Source organism: Anser anser (assembly GCF_964211835.1).
Source record: "Anser anser genome assembly, chromosome: 1".
NCBI lineage: Eukaryota > Metazoa > Chordata > Aves > Anseriformes > Anatidae > Anser > Anser anser.
Genome location: NC_139720.1, coordinates 72208756 through 72236573, shown reverse-complemented (window position 1 = coordinate 72236573; position 27818 = coordinate 72208756). Strand labels below are relative to the sequence as shown.

General features: G+C 44.4%; 1 protein-coding gene across 8 annotated transcripts; it reads left to right on the top strand.

Moving 5' to 3' along the window:
- The first annotated feature begins 1881 nt into the window (after positions 1-1881).
- BCL2L14 (BCL2 like 14) lies at positions 1882-24555 on the top strand. Of its 8 annotated transcripts, none has more exons than XM_083821587.1 (9): positions 1882-2902; positions 4401-4516; positions 5588-5710; positions 11061-11194; positions 13672-14097; positions 16782-16997; positions 17932-17999; positions 19019-19291; positions 20285-24555. In XM_083821587.1, the coding sequence occupies exons 5-9, from the start codon at positions 13680-13682 to the stop codon at positions 20324-20326; spliced, it is 1017 nt and encodes a 338-aa protein (XP_083677713.1). In that variant the 5' UTR covers positions 1882-2902; positions 4401-4516; positions 5588-5710; positions 11061-11194; positions 13672-13679; the 3' UTR covers positions 20327-24555. The 8 variants fall into 8 exon arrangements, with proteins under 8 accessions (XP_083677713.1, XP_083677715.1, XP_083677709.1 ...); XM_083821583.1 differs by lacking the exon at positions 11061-11194 and having other exon boundaries at positions 1884-2126; positions 2801-2902; XM_083821588.1 differs by lacking the exon at positions 11061-11194 and having other exon boundaries at positions 1884-2902; positions 20285-20328; positions 24248-24555.
- The last annotated feature ends 3263 nt before the right edge of the window (positions 24556-27818 follow it).

Here is a 27818-nt window from a genome sequence, read left to right as displayed (position 1 = left end):
TGGTTTTCAGTCCCATACTTTCCCTCCAAAACATTTTCCCTTCACAGCTATTAACTACAGTGAGTGAAGTGTATAAGAAGACTGTACATATTTCCTATATGAAGCACATGACAGTTTTCCATTCTAGAAAGGGAAAAGACCCCTGTGACATAAGGATATGTTCATTCTACTTCAAATGCCAGTAGTAAACAGGAGAAATTAAGACTTTAGGTCAGAGCGCTGGCATGGTGCAGTGTACACATCCCCTGAAAACTGCCAGAACCACACAACTGCTGAGAGAAGACATTCCGCATTTGGTGAGGGGCCTGTATGCCACTAGATTTCCATGCAGCCAAAGGGGTTTTGCAGCCATGCAGCTGACTCCAAAGGCTATCAGCCTAATGGTGAAAATACTTTCCAGAAACAGATGTATATGATTTTTTAGTCTCTGTTTCACATTTCATATTTCATAGTCTCATATTTCATTATCAATCCAGAAACTCAAATTATTTTTTTCTTATAGAAAATAAGGATTAAGAAAACTTTCCTTAGAGGGGCTTTTGGCCCTGTGGTTCTTGCGCAAACTCTTCTTACTGCCTTACAGAAAAGGCCAGAAGAAAGGGGGTTGACACTCAAACCCTGCTATGACGTGTGGAAAATGGACTCCACAATCAGTAAGATTGTAAAGTAGGTATGTTTATTCAGCACTGGACAGCACAGGGGGTAGTCCCACCAAAGTCATGCATACCCCAAAGCAGCAACTTGCCTTGGTTATATGCAGTAAAGAGTTACGTATGCATGAAGTTTCCCAATGTGCCTATATATATGCATGACCTATCCCTGCTTCATATTAAAATTAGTTCCAAGAAGTCATTTCCATAAACTCCTCCCATCTGCACTTGCGCAGTGTCTCCTGGTGGTGGTCACCAGGGGTCATGGGGATGAAGGCTGATAACTCTTCTTCATCACCAGTAGTTGACCTCCTGTCTTTGTGCAGACTCAGCTGTTCCTTGACTCTTGTCCAAACCACAGGGTCGGTCTCAGATGGTTCTTGAGACAGGTTCCCTGTTTTTATCAGGAACCATCCTTTGTGAGGGGCCCCAAGACTTCTTGTTTCAGTTAATTTGCACAGTAGTAAGCAAAGACATTAAGCAACATCTATTTTTAATACAATAATCTAGGTATTCATAAGTCAGCATCCTGTCTACTAAGATTCTATTAACTCCCTCTCTCAGCTATGCTCTGCTGACTCCCAGGCTCTGGACGACATCGTTGTCACTTAGGGCAGGTCGCAGCCTACACCAGCCTAAAACAAGCTGGTTTAAGGACAGGATAGTGGGAGCCTGGGAAAAGAGCCTTTGCCTTATAACACCTGAACTGCACTAAGCTGCCGGTCACGAGCTGGACCAAAAGTTAATGTAAATAACAAGCAAAATAAAATCATGTGGGTTTTCCCGACCTGGTGTAGCAAAATAAATAATGTCCAGCATTGCATTTCTATTGGCAGCCTCATGGCATAGCTTGAAGATATAGAAAGTGCGTGGGAGCCATCAGAGCAGGCTGCTTCATAGGGGAAGGGAGATGGGAATTGAGGGCAACGATGAGCAGCCCAGGATGTGTCCCAATGGGCACAGGCAGCCCCACGGTACCTGAGCAAGGTGAGAAGAAGTAGGCACAGTACCTGAGCAAGATGAGCAGAAGCAGGACCAAGAAATCCCTTGGTGTCCTGCCTGGTGTCACCCACCCGCCCAGGTCAGGGCGGGTCAGAAGCACCAGCGCCAAGCCTCAGGGGGGAGCGGGAGGATGTCGGTGGGTTAGAGGAGGAGGACGGAACTGCCACCTGGTCCTCAAACCTCCCCCTGACCCCACGGCTGGCTGCAGCACATAGCACGGTCCGGAGACAGAAGGCTGCAGCGGGGCGGCCGCCACCGGGGGTCGCTGCCCGCCGCCTCTTCCCTTTTCCCCGCCGGTCCGGGGCGTCCCTCCCCGCTCCCCTCCGGTAGGCAGCAGCTTCGGCACCCTTCCCGGAGGGAGTATTTCCCCACCCGCCGCCGGGATGATCTCCACTCCATGCCCCAGGGCTGATCGTCCCAGATGCTGGAAGGCTCCCGCCCCTCTGCATGCAGGGCCAGCACCTAGCTGGGCATGTGAGCAGTCAGAGCCTGGGGTCTGCTTGGCAGTGCCCTTGGATTATCAACAAGGGAATTTGAGGGAATTTGTTAACCAGGGATGCATTAGGCACTGCTTGCCGACCTCAAAACAGTCCCTGCTGTGTGGGTATAGAGGGCCCCCGGTGCTGCCAAAAGCTCCTGTAGTTCATGAACCTTTTCTGAAGTTTGGCTAAGCATGGGTTAGATTGGTGCCTTACATAATGGGTCTTTTATTTTCTCTCCTACCCTTCTTTGGTGGAAGGTGCCGTTTCCTAGACTTTATTCAGAAAAAGCTCCTTTAGGTAGAACAAGACTTCCCATCTCTCAAAACATTTTTTCCTCTTTATTTTCCCTCCTGAAAAAAACTAGCTTCTGTCACCAGAGATCGCAAGCTCCTTCTAGTTTTTGAGGGGCTTCTTATACTTTTGGTCCAGCTTGTAGAGTAAAAATCAATCACCACAGGCACTCTGGAAGGCAGCAGGAGCAATGGTTTTATTTTTAAATGTCCTTTTGCAGACTGGAAATCAAAAGTTGAGATATCAAGGATTTTAGGCTGGAAAGTAAGCTGAAACAAAACTGAAAGTAGCTTATAACCAACTTAAATTCCTAAGGTGTGACAAGAAAAACAAACAAACAAATGAAAAGAAATTAAAGCAGATTATCCCCTTTAGAGAACTGCATAAGTCAACGTAAAGTGCTTGGCTGGGTATCCAAAGGTAAATGAAACATTTAAAAAGGGGGCAGAAGACACAAGATAGAAGGCAACATAAAAGGTAAGAATCCAAATAATAATAATAATAATAATAATAATAATAATAATAATACAAGATCCATAATACAAGCAAGACAGAGAACCTAGTTTGAGTTATAAATTAAGAAATAACATGAAGGGACTGAGAACTGAAAGAAAAACGAAATGTGAACTGCCTGTAAAACAGGGAATTATACTACCATTATTCACAATGTTTGCACTTCTCTCCTCTTTCAGGAAAGTCTATTAAAATGAGTTTTCCTGGTAGAAAAAGCAGTGGCAGTAAAACAGAGAAGTACAATGAAGTAATTAAAACACATTAAAACGGCTTTGCATTGCATCTATGAGAGTTTCCCTTTTACATTTATTTTGCCTCCTCTGTGACTGCTTTCAGTTCCGTTTGTTTGGAAAAGATACTGCAAGAGTGAAAAGAGGAGCCCTGGTCAGACAGAACCTTTCCATACACCCACATCTGCTCAGGCTGGCTGTAACATGCTTAGAAACACCTCTCTTCCTAATATTGCTCCATAATGGACAAAGTCAGGTCCCTCCATACAGAGACTTAAGAAATCCAGAGCTCCAGCCATGGCAGAAAATGAGCTACTGCTTTTCCTGTGTGCAGCCAGGACCACCAATTTAATAACATGGGCTACCCCACTCTCTCCTAAATACCACCAGGGATTTAAAAGAGTCCAGGTATTTTGATTCCACAACAGTTTGAAAGTATGACCAGGATGGCTACTTGTTCAGGGTATAGGGACACTCAGGGATTGAGGTGAAAAACTGCAGATACTGATGGGAGCAATGGGCTGGGTGAGTAGCTATATTTCAGACAAGGTCATGGCTCCATGGGCAGCAATGCTGCCTCAACACCACAAAGTCTGGCTTTGCCAGTATATTTCAGAAGTAACCCTTCAATATACATCCAGCTCTGGTTGCAGGGTCAACAAAATTGCCAAGTGGAGAAATGGTCATTTTTTTTTCTGTCTCTCATGGTGTACCACAGAGCTACAATTTCTATAGGAACAGAATATATAAAATGGAGCCAAGTCAACACTATTTTTTTTTTCTGTCTTCTCACTTTACCTGGTGTTATAAAATTCAAAATAGCTCCTTAAAAGGGTTTTTGGTTTAGTTCTTTTCCTTGCTTCCAGCAGGCTGCCCATTCCTTTTCTGGGCCTCAGATACTGCTGTTTTTACCCTTCTCTTAGTATTGAAGAAAGCATATTGTGCATTGGGGTACGATATGTTTAAAAAGAAAATGAAAACTGACCTTTTTCAGTGCACAGGATGACAGATTGTTAATAATCCATAACACACAGGCTTTACATCTGCTGTTACTGCTCAGAGGTCAGTTGGCCCTGGTAAAGAAGGAAGGAAATGGAAAGCTTCAGCGAACATGAACAAAAATCTTCTATAAGCCTGTAAAGTCAAAGTGAACACCAAGTCACTACGCCCCGAAAATGCAAAATTTGGCTGTTTATATTGCTGTTTCAATGAGCAAATTCTTCACTTTGCAGGAAAGTCAGCAGACAGGCGTGTTCCTTACAACACTCGGAGACTAAGGCACATCCATGAAGAGACATCTTCTGTATCAGGAACCAGTCTGTACCCACTGAAACTCTCTCCTCCACAGGTAAATCACAGAATTAAGAATGGCTGAGGTGGGAAGGGCCCTCTGGAGGCCATCTGGCCCAGCCCCTGCTCCAGCAGGGCCACCCAGAGCAGGCTGCCCAGGGCCATGTCCTGGTGGCTTCTGAAGATCTCCAAGGAGGAGACTCCACAACCTCTCTGGGCAACCTGTGCCAGTGCTCTGTCACCCACACAGCACAGAAGGGCTCCTGATGTTCAGAGGAAACCTCCTGTCTGCCAGTTTGTGCTCACTGCCTCTTGTCCCCTGGCACTGGGCACTACTGAAATGAGACTGGATTCAAGAGTTCACCCTCTCGGGCTGTGGGATGAGGCTCTTTCCCATTCATCCAATCCCTCCTAGCTTGCAGCTTCATCTACAAGCTTATTTTGAAAATGGAATATCACTGGCATGGTGAAAATCCCTCTTAAAATGGACTTGTAGATTAATTTGTAGTAATTTGTACAGGTAACTAAATCACCATGTTGGACCATAGTAGTTACAATAGCTACAGAAGCAAAGTCCATGAGGGTCAGTACAGCGTCACTTGTTGCAATAACCTTAACTATCTTATCTAATTAATGTTTAATGTGATTCCGGGAAAAAAAAATAGTCAACAGCATATGAAAAAACATAGAATAGTAGATGGCTATTTATAGAAGAAGAGGTACAACTGATTTCAAAACACTTTAAAAACCTTCTTCTGGATCAAAATGATTATTTGGTTCAACCCGTACCATGACAAAAAAAAAAAAAAAAGAGGGTTTTGAAGGAAAAAAAAAAAAGATAGTATTCATTCACAAGCCCAAAGCAGCTATAGACTTTGTCCCTTGCCTAGCATGCTGCTCAGCACCACTCACAAGTGCAGGGGGCAGGCCCCACCCTTCCTGCCTCCTATACGTAAGCTGACGTGTTTGAACTCTGTTCACATAAGGAAGTGTACTGGCACATTTTTAATGAAAGTGCAGTGCCATTCTTAGGGAAAGCTTATGTATGTATGTTTTGATGAAAGGCTTAAAATAGTCAATAGAGTAAGTTAAATTCTTTATTTTATTTACTTATTTATTTCCCCTAAAGGGAACTGCTGTGCTTACAAGGCTGGTTCTAACAACAAAAAAAAAAAGAGTAACCACTGGAAGAAAAGGAGAAAGAAGTCAGATCATCAGGCACGCAGTGTTGCTGGTGCAATAGACCTGGAAGGTAATAAACACCCTTTTCTTCTCTGAACTTAGTTTCTCTTCTGTAATGCTTGATTGTCCATAATCCAGCACAAGGCTCTTATTTGTATATAGATTAAACTGCTATATTTATCATGGCTAATTCAGAATGATGTTCTTTCAGGTTTAGCTGTGATGTCAAAAAGTAAGGGAAGGTACTGCCCTAGGACTTTTGGAGCTGCCATACAAGCCTTGCCGCTGTTTCCGGTGTGCTTTTGAAAAGAAAGTTTGACAGACCTAGCCAATGACAGCAAGGTTCTTTTTTTTGCCAACCACACTACATTTAGCTGTGGACAACTGAATTTAAAATTTAGGAGTATCCCAGTGAATTTGTGTAGCTAGGTAGTGCATCATTTCTCTTCTAGAGGCTAAGCGCTGGGCAGCCTTTCATCCCTGAATGAGGGAAATACCTCTGGACAGCCACAGAGCAGCAGATAACTTCTCTTTTGAAAGACATCTATCAGCATAGACCTTTCTATACAGCATGCATTGTGTCTATTGCACAACAGTGCTCATGAAAAATCTGTTGTCACTAGGGACGTTTATTGTGTCATGCTAGTATAACACTATGTTTACTAATTCTGTGGTGTCCTGTTCAGTTAAGATTTAATAAGGAGCAGATAATCCTGCAGCTTGCAAGTCATTGCTTTCCATCCTAGATGTGACTGTGTTGCAGTACCATGAGGAGAGATCCTTTCCTGCGGTCTCGTGTAAAACCAACTTTCCACAGCCTCTGTACAGTTTAAAACAGCACAGCCTCTCCTGGACAGACAATACCAATCTGATAAGGGTTTTGTGAGAGTTAGTGAGTCAATACACATGACATACTGTTTCAGTGGAGTGTGCTGCTCACATACGAGTGAACTGCGGAGACCCACGATAGTTCTGCTTTTCTCTGCAAGAACTGCCTGTAATTTCAGGTCATCCACACAGAGAAAGGATCTAGCCTGAACTGCTGTTAGAGGAGTCTTGGCCGTTGCTTCCCCTTGCATGGAAGCCTCCAGTGCCAAGTTCCCCAGTCTGCCCCTCTATATGTGAGAGCAGAGCTGAAGGGAAGGACCCACACCTGGGATGAGTCACTGAGGTAAATGGTGGTGGTTTTTAATGGCAAAGTCTTTCTCCAGCATTGCCTCAGATATAACATGGTTTATTCATAACCAGTGTCCCAGGCAGCAACTGCACTTCTGTCTTTGCTGGCTGGGAGAGAAGCAGCAGATCAGATGTGAACAGCTTAGACTAACAATAATTTGGGGGGATCGGGGGGGACTCTTTCACTTCTCCATTCTGCTTCATCTGTTTAGCCTTTCAGAGCAGGTGCTGCCTCCTCTTCCTGCAGAATCACCTTCAGCTGCCTGTGCTTCTCTGAGGTTTACTGGTGCTGGTGAAAGGACACATGACAGAGAACTGAGTCAAATATCAGGTTCAGCACTGACATTGTTTGACCTTGGCTTGTGTGAGGTCCCTTAGCCTTTTGGAGGAAAATCTCCATGATGCAGTGAGAGGAACCTTCCCACAAAAGAAACAATGGGAGAGCTTGCCTGCAGATGCCATGCTTTGTGGGCATCTGAGAGGGAAGGACAGGACACAGTAGAAGGGTCAGAAGGAGAGCAGGGGCTTGGGAAATATGAGTTGGGCAGCCCCAGGTTTGACCATGGGTGGTCACATGCCAAGAGGACTTGTACAGTTATCCACTGTATTCAGTTTTGGGCCTCTCACTACAAGAGGCCCTGGAGCATGTCCAGAGAAGAGCTACGAAGCTGGTGAAGGGCCTGGAACACAAGTCCTGTGAGGAGAAGCTGAGGGAACTGGGGTTGTTTAGTCTGGAGAAGAGAAGGCTCAGGGGAGACCTTATTGCTCTCTACAGTTACCAGAAAGGAAGGTGTGGGGTGCTGGGGGTCAGCTTCTTCTCACAGGTAACTAGTGATAGGACTAGAGGGAATGGCCTCAAGTTGCACCAGGGGAGGTTCAGGTTGGAAATGAGGAGACATTTCTTCTCAGAAAGAGCAGTCAGACATTGGAACGGGTTGCCCAGGGAGGTGATGGAGTCACCGTCCCTGGGGCTGTTCAAGCAATAGTTGGACGTGGTGCTTAGGGACATGGTTTAGTGGGTGATATTGGTAGTAGGGTGATGGTTGGACCAGATGATCTTGGAGGTCTTTTCCAACCTTAATGATTCTATAATTCTATGATTTGCATCTACACTTGCTGCCTGCTATTAACAATTAACAACAACACAAATAAAGTCAAGAAATAGCATAGCCAAGATCCCACAGTTTTGCACAGTTTTGCCAAATACAGGCCTGTAGCTGGACACCCTCCAAATCAAAAGTTATTTCACCTACTTTTGAACCTTCACGATACACTTCCCCCTCCTTCCCCCCCCCCACTTTTTTTTCCCCATGTATGCAGACATGAGCCTCAGAGTCTTGTTTTCACATGCCTTCCTAAGAAAGACTGAACAATCACATTGCTAATATGTCTCTTCTTTAGGGTTACTTCTTTGTATCCTGCCAGCTAAGCCTCATATAATGGACTTCTCAAGCTTTTAGATAAATGTCATTGCAGACAGCCCAGGGTGGTGTTATAGTGCTACAAGTTTGGGGGGTATTTGTGTGGCCTCATGGGGTGCACATTTAGCTGTGATGGGTTCTCAGAGAATCCAAAGAGGAAGCCAGGTTTTGTTAGTTGTGCTCCTCACAGAAGTCTGTGTATGTTTTTGCCATTTTTTTTTTATTTTGGCAGATAAATCTTGAACTGGATGGTGGGTTATAGTTTAACATACCCTTATGAGAGTTGGCAGTTCACTTTCAATATGCTGGGAAATCTCATATGGATGTAACATTTGGCAACAGAAAGAAAATGTCTGGAGGAAAATGAAGCAGGAGGGGGTAATACTGCTTCCTCTGAGGCCTGCAAGCTCCAGAAGATAAATAATTTAGACCAGAGTTTTTAAGTAGACAGAATGAGACTATGCTGCTACCCTCTGTCATCTGATCCTCCAAGTTTCTTTTAGTCATCCTAGGAAATAATGTGCAGATTCTGGTTTTAGCAGGACTTCCAAGCACTTGTCAAACCGGATCAATGCTTGCATTATAAAACTTTCTTAATAGAATCTCATTTCTGAGAGAGTTCATGCAAAGTTCATGCTCCTGGTGCAAAAGGCTTGTCTCATCTCTGGCCCATATGAGATAGGATATTAGGAAAATAATGTGGTTATAATGTGAAGAAGTAATTCTAAGGAGAGTCATAAACCTCCAATTAAGATTTCACACTTTAAAATGAATTGAAAAACAGGTTCACTTCTGGCACTCTGCTTTTCAAACACTCACCAGCATTTGGTGTTATCTACTTTTTTTGCTCTCTGTGAATAATGGCATACATGACCAAAACACTGTGACTCCTTGTCCTCTTTTTAGGCTTCCACGGCCTAGCTGGATACACAGGGGTGAAATTTCTTACCAAGGCAGCTGTGCTTAAAAAAGTCGCAGTATGGAAGCTCCCATGTCACATTTTTGCCAAAACAATTCATTTCATTTCTCAGGGATATCCCATCAGAGCAAGGTTTATCTGTACAGCTGCATCTGGTGTGTAAGTGCTTATTTGACATTATGTACCAGGAAGCTGTAATAATACCCCAACTCCTACTATCAGACTGCACTTAGCCTTGTTTAGGACACCAACCTTTGAACTCTTATTTGATTTTTATCTGTACAGCCATCTTCAGTGTTGGTTTGGGTAAAGCAGATCTAAACACATACTGTGTAAGAAATATTCTGGTGTATAGGGCTGTACTGATTATTTTATGCTACCACAAGTTATTCCTTTTGATCTTCAGGAATTAAATTTATATTATTTTATGTAATTAGTTTATAGTTTGTATAGTATTTATATTAGTATTTATTTTTGCTTTTATATTAGTGAAAATGAGTGTATATGAATATTATACAAATTATTTTAGATCCAGTAAAGAGTACCCATGATGGGGAAGGCTATACTGTTTTAAGTAGCTTTGGTGTCTGATCTTAAGGGCTAAGCTAGATCTTTTCAAGGAGAAATTTGAGTTTGAATAAAGTATTCAATAATGAAAAAAAATGAACCTTTAAAATTTTCTCTCTCTTTGTGGATGAACTTCAAAATGAAGCAAATGGCCTGGTTTCTGAGGCAGCCAGGGAAGTGCTTGTTCCAGGGTTCATTGGCCAGCTGAAGAGATCTGCAACAGCCTTGCTTTCAGGTGCCTACACAAGATTTAGGGTGAGATAGAGAGTATATAGGGGAGCCAGATGAAAGAAGAAAGATGTGGCTGGAGAACACTGCCCTGTACTTGTTGCCTGTGTGGCAGAGACGCTGAGAAGTGCAGTGAAGCTTAAAGTGCTGTTTAAGCTACTCTGGTTTGCACTGGAAGATGGGACCAAACAATAAGAGGTCATGGAGAGCTTGCCACCTTCCCTCCCCAGCATCCTGAGGGTAGTATATCCATCCATGCTCCTTTCCTAGGCACAGCAATGAAGAAGCAGCAGCCCTGTGCCTGTCTTCTGTCTTGCATGGTTTCAGTTTTTTTTTTCCTTCTATTTCTAGCTTTCACTTCTTTTTCTCCACGTGTTTTTTTTCTCGTAACAGTCTCTTGCTGATTCTTGCCTATGGGGCTTTCAGTTTCCCTTGCCGGTTCATTAAAGCTCTTTCTGAGCCCTTGAATATCTGGAGGCAGCAACTTGCAAGAGAGAAGGAACTGACACCCTCTCCTTCATCACCGAACTGCCACCAGTGGGTCCAGCAAACAGGAAGGTACTCCTGGCATGACCTTGTGAGCAAGAGGTCTCAGTGCAGGATGGGACCCTACCAGGACAGGGCCACTGCTGAAAGAGCTTCAAAGGCAACATAGTTGCTTGTACTTTGGATATTCTTGGGGTAAATCCTCACCCAGGTACATAGTCAGGGAACAGTGAGATGCTTTGCCACATGAAGTTAAGTATAGATTTTTACACACTGAACAGCTAAACATTACAACACACTGCTAGGGTAAAACTGAGCAAGCTGAGACCCAAGCTTGCGCTAGGAAGAATATTTCAGAGAGGCTATTGCCACATGTTTGAGACAGGGTGTTGGAGGCTTGAGATGGTGGTGAGTCAATGTTTTAACTTGAGCACAACTGGGAGATCACACTTCGGCTCAGTTGTGGACTCAATTAACATAGCAGTTTCCTGAGAGAGAAACAAGCCATCTTTCCTTTTTCTCCCAGCAGATGTGGTGTTTGTTTGGTTGTTTTTTTCTCCATTTCTCTCCATCTCTCCCTGTCACATTATTCCCATTCTTATTTCTTTAGTGTTTTGTTCTAGGCTGTCCTAAAGTGACCGTGGAAGCTAGTGATACTCCTGCACAGTGTCTGGAAAAGTCCATTCTCTTGAGCAAAAAATAGTTTCTAAAATGGAATGCAGACTATGAGCTGCATTAATACATTTAGCAGTTCAAGGTAAGAGGAACCACACTGGATCTATAATGCAACACTCCCAGGTTTCTTCCTCAGCTATTTCTCATTTCCATTTTCCCCTTCCCTTCCCTTCCCTTCCCTTCCCTTCCCTTCCCTTCCCTTCCCTTCCCTTCCCTTCCCTTCCCTTCCCTTCCCTTCCCTTCCCTTCCCTTCCCTTCCCTTCCCTTCCCTTCCCTTCCCTTCCCTTCCCTTCCCTTCCCTTCCCTTCCCTTCCCTTCCCTTCCCTTCCCTTCCCTTCCCTTCCCTTCCCTTCCCTTCCCTTTTCATGGTAAGGACAGGGCTGAACTAAGAGCACATGTAAGTCAGGGGTTTGAAGTTGGTCTAATCTCTGATGCTCCTGTGTTTGGTAAGGAAGAGTTTTATTTTTATCTCCTTTTTTTGTCTCTGCTGTGTACTCCTGTGGGAGTATAATTCATGGGACTAGGATGGTTGACACCAGATGAAGGCTTGGTTCTTCAAATGTGCGTATATAGATTATTTCACCCTCATACTTAGGAAAAAGAAATTTTGAGGGTGATTAGCAAAAAAAAAAAAAGAAAGGAAATGGATTGTAAACCTAGAACTTGGAGTTTGAGGGAAACATCTAGTAACTTAAGACCTCTGCACTGAAAAGACAGGTGATCTGAAATGAAACAGCAGCCTGGCAAACATACTGCCTCTGTGCCTTTCCTCCCAGCATCTCTGAAGGAACAAAGTCACCACTTACTGTGGCACTGCCATTGTGGTGTCTGGAGATGCCTGCAGAACAAGGCTGCACTAAGAAAATTGCCTCCTACGGAACAGCTGCTCTGTTGTGTGGCACAAAATGCTGAATTAGGAGGTACAGTCCCATGGGCAGAAATTAAAAATACATAGGGAGCCAGGCATCCTGTTCCCAGTGACTTTCCTTTGGACTCAGCTATATGCATATATGTGTGTGCCTCTGTGTGTATATGCTTTTGTTTCACTCCCAAATGTGAGTCTCTCTGTTTAGGATTTGAGCATCCTCTTGGAGGTATATCAGCAAGAGTGTTTTATTCAAAGCAGCAAATAGCTGAATGATATTCCAGACAGGAAGAAATTAACTCAGATTTGTTTCTCTCAGTCCAAGTATGTATGAATTTGGTACTTGTTTAAGAGAAGGCAGCGGGAACAGAAGCCTCCTATTTTGGCTTTTTGGCAACAGAGACCCCAGTGACAGGTTCTGGATAAGACCGTAGTTTTGTTTGACTTTGTCTGCATGGGTCATTTAACAGAGATTTTGCAGAGAGCCTGCTGTCAGTGGTCAGGGATGCCTGCTCAAATGCCTAAAACCTCATCTGGCCTCTGCAGAAGGGACCTTTTCAGGAATCAAAGAAAGCACAGCAGCTGGGTGACTGCATCACAGCTGAGCACTCCCATTTCTTCCTTCTGCTTCTCTGGCTTCAGAGAGGCCAGGTGGCAAAGGAGTCTAGTGCAAAGCAAACATGTAAGAGTGTTTCATGCTGAGCAGGATGGTGGCTTGTTCTGTTACAATGCAAGGGGATACCGGGAGATGGAAAAATGTATGTGCATGCTGTGGGATTGATATGTTTATTTGGATAAGTACAAGTTACAATAGTTGTGTGCCACCATCCTATTCCTTGCACACAGTCAAGCACACAAGATTATTGACTCAGGTCCCCTAAAGTGAAGGAATAGTTGAGAACATTATATGTATCATAGTTTTTCCTAATGTTTGTGCTAGTTTTTTATTTCTTTCCTAGTCCTACCTAGAGTACCCAGGGCCCAAACTTGTTGAAGCTTCCTCTGAAAGCAGAATTTGTGTTTAGTTAGATGCTGGCCCTGTGGCATCATCTGAGCACAGTCTGGGCTTTTCCTGTGCAGTGCTTTGATGAATCATTTTTCTTTCCGTCCTGAGAATCAGATATTATTGTTATGATATTTCCTGTTTTCCTGAACTGCACCCCCATTATTGAATACTCCTTTATATTTTTCATATTTCCTATCTAAGCCACCTGTATGCTTCTCTTTCTCCAGAAAAAAAAATATGCTATTGTTAGGATTGAGTCAGTTTATGTGTTTGCTGAACTGAGCTACTTCTTTTCTTTGAAACATGCCTCAAGTGTTTGGGGCAAATGTTTCATGTTGTAAATTACCTTATTCTCTTGCAGTAAGACCAAACAATGAAGTGTAAAAAGCACTTGGGCTGAGCAGTTATTGAAAAAATTCTCTCATGAACCAAATGCAGCTAAGAGCACAGTAGCATATATCTTGTTCCAATTCTTTTATTGCTTTAATTGCCATCTGCGGTGTTGCTCAGTAACCAAATTCTCTTTCTAGAAAACACTGATTATCTGGTTTCCAGGTACTGCAATATTGCCATCACTGAGGTTTATAAGGTGTTCAGTGAAAGGTTCTGTAGAAATGGTCAAGTATTGGTTAGTATTTATGAAAAACAGGCTATTTCCTAAGTTAAAACTAAAAATATGTTCTTGCAGGGACTGAGATGTCTTCGCCAAATGATGTCAGTATGGAAGAAATACCGCTGGAAGACAACGAGCGAGACAGCATAGAATACAAGATCCTGATGGCCTACGCACAGCGGCGGTTGTCTGCTAGCAGATACAAGAAACTTCTGAAAAATGAGACAAATGCACCAAAATCATCATCCTTAATCAGGAGTGAAGTAGAGATTCACCATCAAAGGGGAAAAGATGGTTCAAGCCAAACATCGGAACTGCAGAGTGGCATGAGGAAACAGCAGAGCAAAAAGAAACCAAAACAAAAACATTTGTCAAGATATTGTCTACCCTTCTTCTGCAGCAGAGCAGAACAGGAAAAGCCCCCAAAAACTTTTGCACCTGAAAGTCACACTTTTGGTACATGCACTGAGAGCCTTTCAGTAAAGACTTATCATCAGACAAGTATGTCTTAGTTCTTTCCATTGCAGTTTGTCCTTAAATCTCACTCTAAATAGCTTAAATGACTCAGGGCCTGTGGAAAGACAGGAAAAGGAAGAAGGCTTTTGTCACTTTTTGCTCATCTTATGCTAGCTCTATTGATTTCCAATTAGGAAGTCGGATTGCTAGATCTTCAGTAGTGCTTGCATACAATATTCATGGTTGTGACTCAGTTTTTTGGTTTTCCATCATATGGTGATAAATATCATACAATCATACAGGTTGCTTTTTATAAGTATTGGCTTTTAATTTTTATACCTGGTTAGAAAGAAAATGTGAAACACTGGCCAAACTGAAAACCTCCACACTAAAATCAAGGAAGAGAAGTTGTCTGAAGGCCTTTTCAAAGGGCTTTATCATGGGACATATATTCCACACAAGAAACCAAAGTGCTAGCCTCTGCTTGAAACTCTGATGCCAAGCAGTTTGAGGCAACCAGCCTCAAGCGGAGAGCAGCCCATGTCTCTGGGCTCATAATTCCACTGTGTATCTTAAATGGAAACAGTCTTCCACAGTTATATAAATCTCCTTTACATATTGCTACTCCTGCCACAGGATTCCTCTCAAGTACAGATCCTGACTGAGGAGACAGGCTTAAAAAATAATGTGTGGTCTGAGGCTAGGTTGGGAAGGTAACAGGTCTTCATTTTAAGAAAGCTGTGGAGGAAGTATCAAGTCTAAACCGACCCTCCCATGTGCTGGAAGAAGAGGTGTTAGGTAACAGTAATCCATCCTACATTCGGGGATCCCATCCACCTACACGCCCTACACCCTTGCCTCCAAAGCCAGCCGCACGTAGGGTGCTGCACTGTAGACAAGGATATTTTATATTTTCTGCTCTAGAAAATGACTAATACCTTAACCTCTCATGAAAGACAGAGAGGATGGTGAAGTGTCCCCATTAAGTAGCCATATGGAGTGTATGATAGGTTGTCGTATTGTATTCATATAAATAATAGGGGGTTGTTTGTCTAATTTGTCCCGAGCTGATCCTGTCATCTCCCTGACCTCTTGGTGTCACAGCAGCTGCTCTCTTATTTCACTTCATGTAAAGATATTTCTAAAGATTATCCCCCATCTTTGATTAGATTAACTGTCCTGGACCAGCTCCTGCCCACCAAGCCCATAATTCTCCCTACTGCCAAACCCAGATGCATCTCTCAAAAAAGGGTCCCTGCCTCAGCCTAATTCATTTTTCTAGGGTGAAATGACCATAACTTTCCATGGTCTTGATCCAAGTATCACACTCATTGTGTCCATTTTTATTTCCATTTCATTTTTACATTGTCAAGAAAAGCTCTCAAGAGTTTGTGGGCAACTGCTTAATGGTCCTGCCAATACACGGCCATTGTCCCTGCGGTGGAAGCAAGGCCTCAAGGTAACACCTAACTGTGCTTTGTGTTAACCTCCCTGGAGACAGTGGTTGGCTTCAGATACAGACTTTACCTGCCCTTGAACAGATTGCTGGACTGATTCCTAAAACATTATTTTTTGTAACTTACACTGCTGACAGCTGTGAAGCAAGCTTGGCCAGGCCATTCAGCAGCAAATGACGATGCTCTGGGGGATCACTTGCCTGAAGAGAGAGCGCCTGCTCTATTTAAAAAAAGTTGTCTATTCTTAGGTTTCCAAAGTCATAATCATATGTTGACACAAAGGGTCTGATCCCCTTCCTAGAAGTTTAGCGGCTCTTTGTGTGGACAAAGAGAAGGAAATGTCTGGGTGTTGATTCACCACCCTTGAAATGCAGTTTTTATTGGACACCTTAACCCTTGCTGCCCTCACAAGACAACCTGCCTGTGAATTTTGCACGTGCTATGGGTCAGGCCGCAGCTGAGTTTGTCTCGCTGCCTGCTGATCACACAGGAGCTGCCACTAAGGAGAGATCAAGTTTTGCATCCCAAGCTCCATGAGGCTAGTTGTGAAAAAGAGCACTTTCTAGCTGAAGCAAGCCTTGCAACAGCTCTTTCTGCTCTCCTTACTTTAGCAGGATCCCCTGTAGAGTCCCCTCACCAAGTGATGTCTTCAGCCAGTGAGAGTCCTGAACAAGGTCAATACGCAAGGTGGATAAAGCTAGTTTGGCTGCCAGGTGATGGGTTCTCCCAGTATTCACGTCCAAACACAACAGTGTTGAGGACATGAGAAGCTTCTGTGCTAGAGGTGCTTCGGAAGTGGTCTGCTTCTCCTTAGCTCAGGATTAACCTGTGGGAACAAGGAAAGAGCATTCAAATACAGTACCTTTCCTGAATCCAGGGCTATAGATGAACTAATTATGGGCAATACCACACTCATATCAAGGTCTAAGATTCACAATCCTGTAGAGCAGTACTCTCTTGTTTCTTGCTATAGGATGTTTATCTGAGTTGCAAGGATGTATTCTATAGGGCAATGCTTACACTTGATTCTGTATGGCCTATGTATAGTTAGCTGCTGCTCAAATACTAGAGAGGGGTTGTAATGCATTACTTACCTCTCTAAATTATTACCAGCTGAACTCATTCAACAACAAAGTCCCAGCTTGGGGAAATATATCTCTTGGTATCCTCTGGGTACTTCCACCTCAGGAAGCATGTAAACAAGTAAATCTCTGAATTATTTCCTGGAAAGATTAATTGCCATCTTTATTTCTCACCCTCCTTCCCAATCAGGTGAAAAAGCAGATGTCAACAACATTGCGGACCACCCTCCTCCCCAATCAGGTCAAAAAGCAGATGTCGACCACATCGCAGACAAACTTGCCAAGCTTGTTACTTCCAGACCTCAGTCATCTCCTTCAGATGTGATGTTCAAGACGCTGGTGCATTCCCGGTCTCTGGAAGAAGATGGCAAAGATACTGGTGAGGGAAATGAGAGTGAAGGAAATGGTAAGGATGAAGAATTTCCTTCTCGTAGGCAGGTCATTAGGTTGGTATTGCACACCAGGGTGTTTTTTCCAGGTATGGTGAAGCACTCAGGAGTTCTCTGGTAAGATGCTGTGAAGGGGGAAGTTTGTTCTGCTTGGTCCTGCTCTGTTCACCACAGTTCAGGTATTCCTGTTGCTGCCTGCTACTGCAGTTAAAGGGAACATCATTAAAAATCCAGGAAAGTGTGACATAAGAAAAGGAGAACGGCAGCAAAGTGACAGAAGGTGACAGACCAGTGACAGGAGTTAGGGACAGAATAATACACTGGGACTCTAAGGCCAAAGTCCTGTCATAGGGGCAATGATATCTCGGTCAGTCCCTCTTCAGAGAGGGGACAACATTGATCAGCAACCTGTTAAAAGTGTGAACTGATGGTCTTCTGTGGTGTCTGCAGAGGTTTGGTTTTAATGCAAGTTTCCTGGGGATTTCTGGTTGCAAGAAGTAGCCAGCCATGCTTACATTTTCTTTAATCCAGCAAACCCGGAGTTTGTTCTGATGAGTTGCGGAAGGTGTAATTGGTAACAATGAGGGGATTTTTTTCACCTCTAATTTTAAGTCCATTTTCTTGGGCTTCTGCTAGCTTCCCCTTTGTTCTGTCTTGTTACCAGCCATACCTCAAAGCATGTAGAGCTGGCACTGGGATGCTAAAGCCATGCTCCTTCCCAAACTCTTAACTGGAGCAAAATATCATGCAGATGGAAAAAGACCATTGCTTGCTCCACACAGACTAGAACAGTGAGCTTCTGCATAAAGCCTGGATACACAACTCTTTGTGAATTTGCCACAAAATAGCAGCCCTTTTCATGAGTAATTGACAGAAGGACTTTCACGATGATTTGCTATCTGGATCCTACTGGAAAGCAGTGATATTTATGCCAACTCTTCTCTTTCACAGATGAAGAAAAGACAATACAAAAAATAGTTGCACTGTTAAGAAAATCAGGGGATCAACTAGAAGAAAAGGTAAGTACTTCTGTTTTCAGGAGCTACACAGGCTAGAGTGGGAGACAGAGATTACACTTCTGTTGGGAGTGAATGTTTTGTAACCTAGCTCTCTGTCTCTATCCTGACCTTCTCTTTCCACATTTAGGGCTTTCTGAAACCTTAACCATTCATTCTGAAACCTTTCTTAAGACCAGAAGACTAGCAAAGATCTCAATTGGGGTGTAGGAGGAAGACAACAAAAAGGTGGTATATTTCAAAGAGACACTTGCCTCATTCACATCGAGTTTCATAGGACACTGAGCACCTGACTAACCCCATGAAACTCCTGTGCTTGTGTTAAATTTGGCATATGAGTTTTTCTCAGTGAAGGAAGGGAAACTCTACAGTTTTAAGAATTGCTGTATAGAAAGAGAAACAATTCTGAGTGCATTTTGAGAACCATGCACAAAAGATATACAAAAAGCTCTGCACAAGTCCACTATTAGGAATGGTTGTTTTCTCCATTAAAAATACAGGTACACGTTCTCTAAATGCCCTTCATTAGCTGCCCCTTCTGATCTGTATCAGTATCATCCCACGTTGAGGACATGTTCTGCTCTGGCAGCAGAGAGGTACTTAGATAAGGTAAGAAGTGTCACAAAGATTGAGCAAATGGAGGTTAGGACAGCAGGTGCTGCCAGCACTTCTCATAACCTTTAGTGTCGTCTTCCCACTGCTCCTGCCTCCTCACGTGCAAGTCTCCGTATCAGTGTCACACTTCTTTTGCTTTTTTCTCTCTCTGCTTCTCTCATTCAAATGCAAATAAATAAATAAAAAAAAATAAAAATAAAAACCTGAAGAATCATAGTGACACCTCCAGAGTCTGAAGGAACAGCTGTGCAGTGAGGTGTGGGGTTGTGTGTCATCTCTTCCATTCAACACCACAATTAGACTGTATTGCATATATTATCTAGAGATGTTCTCCTTTCCCAGTGGGATAAGGAAACAAATTACAACAGAAGTGGCTCAGTTTAATTGATCCTTATTCTTATTTTCAGTTCAAAAAGGATAGAACTTTCTACCAGCAATTTAAAGACATGCTGTCCTACACCTTCTTTGAGAGGGTCACTGATACATTCCTGGAGGATGTCTCAGCAGTTTCAACAAATGAGACAGAAAGCCAACTACAATGCGCCAAAGTTGCCTTCACACTGGAAATTGCCACCAGACTTACTGCTGTGGACAACCATCCTATGAACCTGGTCATGGGCTTTGGATCAAAGTACCTCAAAGAACATTTCAGTCCATGGATTCGTGACCGGGGAGGCTGGGTATGAGTTTTGCCTCCCTTGACTTGAGCATAGTATAGAAGTACCATACTTTCATAGAACTGGCATGGGCCAGCTGCAAAACAAGGTAAAAAGGTATTCTTTAACACAGTATGTATTTAAGCTGTGGACTTCCTTCCCGCAAGACATCTTCTATGCTGCAAGCTTTTATTTACATAGGTTCAAAATCAATAGGAGACATTAATGGAAGGCTGTTGAATATAAAGCACTATATGGTGTTAAGCTGAGGCAGGGGAAGTTTAGGCCGGACATCAGGAAGAGGTTCTTCACTGAGAGGGTGGTTGCACACTGGAACAGGCTCCCCAGTGAAGTAGTTGCTGCACCAAGCCTGTCTGAATTTAAGAAGAGATTGGACTGTGCACTTAGTCACATGGTCTAAACTTTTGGGTAGACCTATGCGGTGCCAGGAGTTGGACTTGATGATCCTTATGGGTCCCTGCCAACTCGGGATATTCTATGATTCTATGATTCCTGGTGCAGGCTGGCTGACTTCAGCAAATAGCTGAAGGCTGGGAGAAACACCAGGAAACTTCACTACATGCTTGCCCTAATCTTAAACTTCTCCCCTAAAAGTCTGCTGTTGGCAAGTTCTGGGGACAATGCAGCAGTTCAGCACTTCATACAGTCTGCCCTTATGGTATTGCATATGTCCACCTCCCTGTACACAAAGGCACCCATTTATCTTCATATCCCGCTTTCAAAGTCAGCTGTGGGAGGTGCCCTTTGGCCAGCAGTGGTGCAGAGCTGCTGTCCTTTGTAGCTCATTTGCCTGGCTGTGTTGTGAGGCACTTGCAACAGAGATCTTAGTCCTTTTGTGCTTCATGAAGTGCTGTAAAGTGTATGTCCATGGGAACAGATGGCATGTGAGGTCAGGAAATCCTACTGGCAAACCTACTGACTGACCCCAGCAGATTTGAATTTAGGATGAGGGTCATCATTGCTTTTCTAATTTTAAGTTTTCTTTCTCTGTTACAGGAGAAGGCTTTGACTTCGCTGGATCAGGAAGAAGTAGAATAAATGTGAGTGAATGCGTTCTTCAGGGTGCATGAACCTTCAGTTAAGGAACATGCAGGATCTTACCACAATCCAATTCTCATGGCTATGTATTTTTATTTTTCACATAGAACGTTGGACTCTTGCATGGCTAAGTCTGATGGGTACAATAGCACTTCCTCAAAGTTGGTATTGATGTAGAAGTGCTTTTTAAAGGATATGAAGGCACTTCCAACTCCTCTGCAGCATTCAGTCCCATGGACAGTGATTACAGGTACCTTTCTGAGTAGAGGTGCTTGCCACTGCTCCTGCAGATGGATGTTGAAATGCAAACAGGAGGAAAATATCAGTGTGCAGTAAAGAATCACTGGACTGTGATCCAGTCCACTTCCACTTCCACTGAGCTGATAGAAGGGGATGGGGAGCAGAATGTGGCCCTCATAATCCACGAGGAAATGGTTGGTGATCTGCTACAGCACTTAGATGTATGCAAGTCGATAGGGCCAGATGGGATCCACCCAAGGGTACTGAGAGAACTGGCGAAAGAGCTGGCCAAGCCACTTTCCATCATTTCACAGAATCACAGAATCACAGAACTGTAGGGGTTGGAAGGGACCTCAAGAGATCATCAGGTCCAACCCCCATGCCAAAGCAGGTTCCCTAGAGCAGGCTACCCAGGTAGGAGTCCAGACAGGCCTTGAATATCTCCAGAGAAGGAGACTCCACAACCTCCCTGGGCAGCCTGTTCCAGTGCTCCGTCACCCTTACCGTGAAGAAGTTCTTTTGCATGTTGGTGCAGAACTTCCTGTGCTCCATTTTGCGGCCATTGCCCCTTGTCCTGTCCCCACAAACCACTGAAAAGAGGTTGGCCAAATCTCCCACATTGAAGATATTTGTAAATATTAATAAGATCCCCTCTCAGTCTTCTCAAGGCTGAACAGACCCAGGTCTCTCAGCCTTTCCCCATAGGGAAGATGCTCCAGGCCCTGTATTATCTTTGTTGCCCTCCGCTGGGCTCTTTCCAGGAGATCCCTGTCTTTTTTGTACCAGGGAGCCCAGAACTGGACACAGTACTCCAGGTGAGGCCTGACCAGGGCAGAGTAGAGGGGGAGGATCACCTCTCTTTACCTGCTGGCCATGCTCCTTTTTATGCATGCCAGGATCCTGTTGGCCTTCTTGGCCACCAAGACACACTGCCGGCTCATGGCCAACCTGTTGTCCACCAGGACCCCCAGGTCCTTCTCCGCAGAGCTCCTCTCCAGCAGGTCATCCCCCGGCCTGTACTGATACATGCGGTTGTTCCTTCCCAGGTGCAGGACTCTACACTTGCTCTTGTTAAACCTCATTTGATTACTTCCTGCCCAGCTCTCCAGCTGGTCCAGGTCTCGCTGAATGGCAGCACAGCCTTCTGGCATGTCGGCCACTCCTCCCAGCTTTGTGTCATCGGCGTACTTGCTGAGGGTGGACACTATTCCCTCATCAAGGTCATCAATGAAGATGTTGAACAAGACCGGACCCAGCACCGACCCCTGGGGAACACTGCTAGTCACAGGTCTCCAGCCAGACTCTGTGCTGCCAATCACCACCCTCTCAGCTCAGCCAGTCAGCCAGTTCTTAACCCACTTTACTGTCCACTCATCTATCCCACACTTTCTCAGCTTGCTAGCAGGATGTCATGGGAGACAGTATCAAAAGCCTTGCTAAAGTCAAGGTAGATGACATCCACTGCTCTTCCCCCATCTACCCCCCTGGTGATGCCATCATAGAAGGCAATGAGGTTGGTCGAGCACAACTTCCCCTTGGTGAATCCATGCTGACTACTCCTCATAACCTTCTTCTCTTCCAGTTGCTTGGAGACAGCATCCAGAACAAGCTGTTCCAACACCTTTCCAGGGACAGAGGTGAGACTGACTGGCCTGTAGTTTCCCGGATCCTCCTTCTTGCCCTTCTTGAAGACTGGAATGACACTGGCTATCCTCCAGTCTTCAGGCACCTCTCCTGTTCTCCAGAACCTTTCAAAGATGATAGAGAGCGGTTTGATGATAACCTCTGCTAGCTCCCTCAGCACATGTGGATGCATCCCATCAGGACCCATGGATTTGTGTGTATTGAGCCCACTCAGACACTCCCGAACCACTCCCTCATCAACCAGGGGGGAGATCTCCACTTCCCAGACTCTTTCTCCTCCTTCCAGGGTCCAGGAGTCCCGGGGGGGTGGGGGGGAGTCTTTGAACCAAAGACTGAAGCAAAGAAGGCATTCAGTATCTCCACCTTCTCAGCATCCCCCGTTACCAGGACACCCCCCTCATTCAGCAGGGGACCCACATTATCTCCAGTCTTTCTTTTACTGTTTACTTAAAACAAACAAACAAACAAACAAAAAACAACAAAAAAAACTTCTTATTATCCTTTATCCCTTTTGAAAGCTTCACCTCCAGGTGGGCTTTAGCCTTCCTCGTCACATCCCTGCAGGCCTGACAACACTCCTATACTCATCCCAAGAGGACAGGCCCTTTTTCCACATTTCATAGACCTTCCTCTTCCTTTTGATCTTGTTGCTCATCCACACAGGTCTCCTGCCCCCCTTCCCCGATTTCCTACTCTTAGGGATGCACCAATCCCGAGCTTGGAAGAAGTGCTGTTTAAATGTTGCCCAGCTCTCACAAGCACCCTTGACTTCTAGCAGTCTAGCCCATGAGATACCCCCAAGAAGGTCCCAGAAGGGGTCGAAGTTGGCTCTCCGAAAATCCAGGGTAGCAGTCCTACTTTTTGCCTTACTTCTTTCACCAAGTTCCGTCTTGAACTCCACCATCTCATGGTTGCTGCATCCCATGCTGCCCCCAACCTTCACATCCCTAACAAGCCCATCCCTGTTGGTAAGGACAAGGTCCAGAAGCACCCCTCGCCTCGTCAGTTCCTCCACCACCTGCATCAGAAAATTATCTTCAGTGCATTGAAGGAACCGTTTGGACTGCGTGTGCCTGGCTGAGTTACTTTCCCAATAGATGTCTGGATAATTGAAGTCCCCAATGAGAACCAGCACCCGGGATCATGAGGCTACATCCAGCTGCTTGTAGAAGGCCTCATCGACCTTCTCCTCCTGATCTGGTGACCTGTAGTACACCCCCACAACAGTGTCCCCCATACCAGCCCACCCCTTAATTCTCACCCACAAGCTCTCCACTGGTCCTTCACCCTCCCCCAGGTGGAGCTGGGTACACTCTAATTGCTCCCCTCATAAAGGGCAACTCCTCCCCCGCACCTTCCCAGCCTGTCTTTCCTAAAGAGGACATAGCCCTCCATGACAGCGTTCCAGTCATGGGAGCTGTCCCACCACATCTCCATGATTACAATGAGATCGTGGCCCCGCGACCGTACAAAGATCTCTAGCTCATCCTGTTTATTTCCCATGCTTTGCGCAATGGTATACAGGCACTTTAAGGAAGCAGCAGGCGCAGTTAACCCTAGAGGGACGCAAGAAGAACATTCCAGACGAGGTATCAGGATCATTACCTTCTCTGAGGAGCCCTTGGACGATCCTATGGGACAACTCAGAGGTTTTTCCCTACTATATTCATCAGTGTCAGCAGTGACAACTTCCCCCAGCCCTTCTCTGTCACTTCTAACTCCCCTCCCTTCCCCCAGCAAACCTAGTTTAAAGCCCTGGTAATAAGTCCAGAGAGCTTGCTCTCCAATATGCTTGTGCCCCACTTGCTGAGCTGGCATCCTTCAGCAGCCCACATACCTAGCTTCTCAAAGGCCTGCCCCAGATCGAAATTGAAAACAAATTATCTGATTAGAGGTTTTAAAGCTCTAGGTGTGACAGAGGAAGAAATAACAGTGTATCATTTACAATAAAGATGTGTTACAGTGAAACTCTTCATAATGTGGAGGCTTGATTTGAGGCCCATTAAGTGAGGACTTTTCGATTTCCATCCCCTGCAGATCCCCAGTGGATGGAGAGGGAACTAGGAACATCTGCTGAAGCTGTAAAATCATAGCATTGCTCCTGTGATTTTCTGGTATAAACAGTTATTGTTTCCTGAAAGGGCTCCCTGCCTCAGTAAGACACCATTCTAGTACAGGTACTCATTCTGTGTGTACAAGCATGTTAACTGTTAATTGTATGAAGAACTTACTAACAAATCATAACTTTGAATGAAAGTCATAAACAGCAGTTTAATTGGAGGTGCAAAATATGCAGTGCCATAAGAGATCAAGTATTTTTCTAATAAACCTTAAAATTTCAACTGATGTATAGCAAACTCTGTTGCTGTTTGGACACGTATGTGCGAAACAAGACAGGGAAGACGGGAGTGAGGGAGCTTTGTTTCTTTTCTTCAAAGGACTGAGGAAATACTTCATATGTCTCTAGACTATAAATCTAAGACTCCCTTAGTTTTTAAGGATATCCCCTCTTTCTAATCACTTCAAACGTCCCCAAAAGGAGGGTGATTTGGGGATAGAGGCAAGCACTCACTCAGAAGTTCAAAATGTTCCTTCCTTCCCTTTCTCTGACACCTTTTTTCCATGAAAAATTGTGGGCATTGTACCTTCCTCACACCGGAAGCCACTGCTTTATTATAAATTTGTTTGGTTTCTAAAGCAGGCTTATGAGCTAGATGTTGGCTCTGAAGCACTGGATGTGATTCCACTTTAATTACACCAAGACTCGACTGTCTGCTGGCATATACTAGTTTGCCATTAGTTGGGCGCTAGCTCATTTTTTATTTTTATTTTTTGGCTTGAATAAGACTGCTATTTAGGAAGGTGCAAATTTTGCATTTGTGAGTGTGGTTTTTAAGCTGAAGGTTTAGCAGCTTTAAAACCATACTTGCCTCTCATTCTCAGTTTGGTACCTCAGGGCCAGTTTCATGCCAAGAACGGAGCCGACAGCAAGACAGACTGTCTTGAATGGAAATGTGAAAACTAGCCATCTAAGAAGAGATATTCAGCTGTTTTTTATTTTACTCTGGGTTGTTAAGAGGGACTTCTTTTTCTTTTCTTTTTTTTTTTTTTTTTCAGTAGCAATAGGGGCCAGCATAGGCAATCAGCCAAGTGAGCTGTTTCTTATTTAGATGTTCTTACATTTGTCATCCACATCAGCTAGATTTTAAGAGCAACCTACTCCTTTTATGGCAGGGATCTGTGGTAACCTTCTTGCTGGAATAATGGCTTTGGTTTATTGTGAGAGTAGTCAGCAAGGCTGAGCACCAAGTTGTTGCCCCTGCTGCTGGCTGGCATTAATTAGCAAAATTCTACTATTGGCTCAACTAGTCTTTGCCTCATTGTCTTTTTTTTAGTCTCTGATGGCTAAGCTAGTGGTGTACAAATGCACGTGTTTTGGGTGTGTGTGGAAGTGGAGGGGATGTTGTAAAGGACACTGGCTGTGCATGCATTCATTTTACTTTAATGTCTCACAAGAAATACCTCTCCCTCTATCATAGGATCCTCTTGTGCCAACTTGGGGTGTTATGGTAAAGATAAAGAGGTTTACTGTTAAAAAAAACCCTGTCACTTGGGACTTCTATTACTGTGTGTCTAACCAAGTTAGCATCAAGCTATTTGTTACACCAGGTAGCCTAATTTTAAAATGATCTGATTTCATTGTGCATTAACATTGCATAGAGAGAGTTTAGCCCTCTGCAGGTCATGCCAGGATTTATTTTATCCTGCAGCTGTCTTCTGGGTTGTGTAAAACTCAATCTATTGGGACAGTCTGTGTTAGCACCCAGGACCTGCTGTCCCAACCTAATGTCGACCTCCATGAGCCAAGGCTCCAGCAGCATACAGGACCTGTCCTGGCTCCCATTCCATGGAGCAGCTAAAGCATCAGATAAGAAGATCCCACTACCCATGTGCACATGTGTTTTACAAATGAGCTATACCCTGGCTCGTGGCTGCAGTGCCCCTTGCTCCAGTGAGTAGGCAGTAAGAGGAAGAAATAGCAGAAGACAGCCTGGAGCCTTTGCCCCAAACCAACCATCTTACATCTCCATTACTTACCTTTTTTTTCTGGCTGTCAGAGGATAGGATTTCTTTCAGCTCTCAGGAATTGCTGGCACAGCTGTGTGTGCTCAGTATTTCTCCCAAATCAGCTGGTGAGTCTTGTGTCTTCTCACTACTGCACATGGTCTCCATCACTTTAGAACCGAGTCTCCTTTCTCTCCTTCTCACAGGTAAGAGTGTGCTACCAACACATACATTTCAGTAGACAGCAGGTTGACAGAAAGTGAATTGCAGAAAAGCAATGAGGAGAATAACTCAAACAGATACCATTGTCTGAAAACTGGATTTACAGTCTATGACTTGTCTGCTGCAAAGGCTCACAATCTGGAACAAGTTCAGGGTGAAAAGTTCACAGCTGGGGCGTTGCAGTGTGAGTGAAGGGTGAGAAGCAAGCAGAAAGCATTAAAGCCTTGCTTGTGTGTTATCCGTGATGCTCTTGCCAGGGATGGTGTAAACTCTGGAAGGGAGACAGAAACTCTCGTGATGTTGCATGATACCTAGCACAGCAGGTTGTGGGGTGGGGTCGGGAGATGTTCTTGGATTGGAGCTACTGCAGTCCATCCGAATCAACCAACAGAGAATTTTTCTCCCTTGTCCATGACTTGCTCCACTGCGTATCTGCTGCAGCTGGAGCAGAGCTTTTTGCTGTGCAGTTGCAGGAACAATGTGTTTTCCTGCCTGGGGCAGTAGAAATGATGGGTTGCAAAAAGACTTCTTGCATCTTTGCTGACTGTATTCTCTATGCTGACTTTCAGGATAGTCTTTCCCTCATCTTTCTATCCCAGGGTCGCTTTTGGCAGATACACGCCCAACCTGGCTTTTATCTCTGCTCTAGGGAAAAGCTCAGATGTTTTCCAGGCAAAGCCAGCATGCTAATGAAAAACTAACTGAGTTCATAGCTAAAAGATGCTGGAGAGAGATGGAACCTAAGTTGCTGGAAGTTAAACACCAGAAGTGGAACTTTCTGTCTGCCACTGCAGTGGTTCTGCTGCAAATACTCATTACACACAACACTGCAGTGGAAAATTTTTGTTATGCACTTCCCTAGGGATCTGAACCTGCATTTTCTTGCATGCCAGCTGGCTGTTATAACCACTGTAGATGTGGATAACACTACTACTTTAAGTAGGGCTTTTTGTCCCCCTCTGTGTTCCCCACAAAGCCTGAAATTGTGTCTCCAGAGGAACATCTTCTAGGCTGGTCCTGCTGGCTGGACAAACAAGAGGAGAGGCATACCAAGCAGCTTAGCACGACTCAGACAGAGTTCTCTAATCACATCTAGTGGCAGAACTGTAGGCAAGCATGGGACCTTTTGTGTTAAGCAAGACCTGAAGGAAATCTTTGGTGGTGTCTGAATCATAGAATCACTCAGGTTGGAAAAGACCTCTAAGATCATCTAGTCCAACCTTTAACCTAGTAATAAAGTCCACCACTCCCGCCAGCTCCCTCAGTACCCTCGGGTGGATCCCATCTGGCCCCATAGACTTGCATACATCTAAGAGGTTTA

Excerpts from the sequence above, each read along its gene's own strand:
- BCL2L14 (XM_083821587.1), top strand. The coding sequence starts at position 13,680 with ATGTCTTCGCCAAATGATGTCAGTATGGAAGAAATACCGCTGGAAGAC. Across the intron at positions 18,000-19,018 it reads GGGATCAACTAGAAGAAAAG|TTCAAAAAGGATAGAACTTT; the intron begins GTAAGTACTTCT and ends TCTTATTTTCAG. Across the intron at positions 19,292-20,284 it reads TTCGTGACCGGGGAGGCTGG|GAGAAGGCTTTGACTTCGCT; the intron begins GTATGAGTTTTG and ends TCTCTGTTACAG.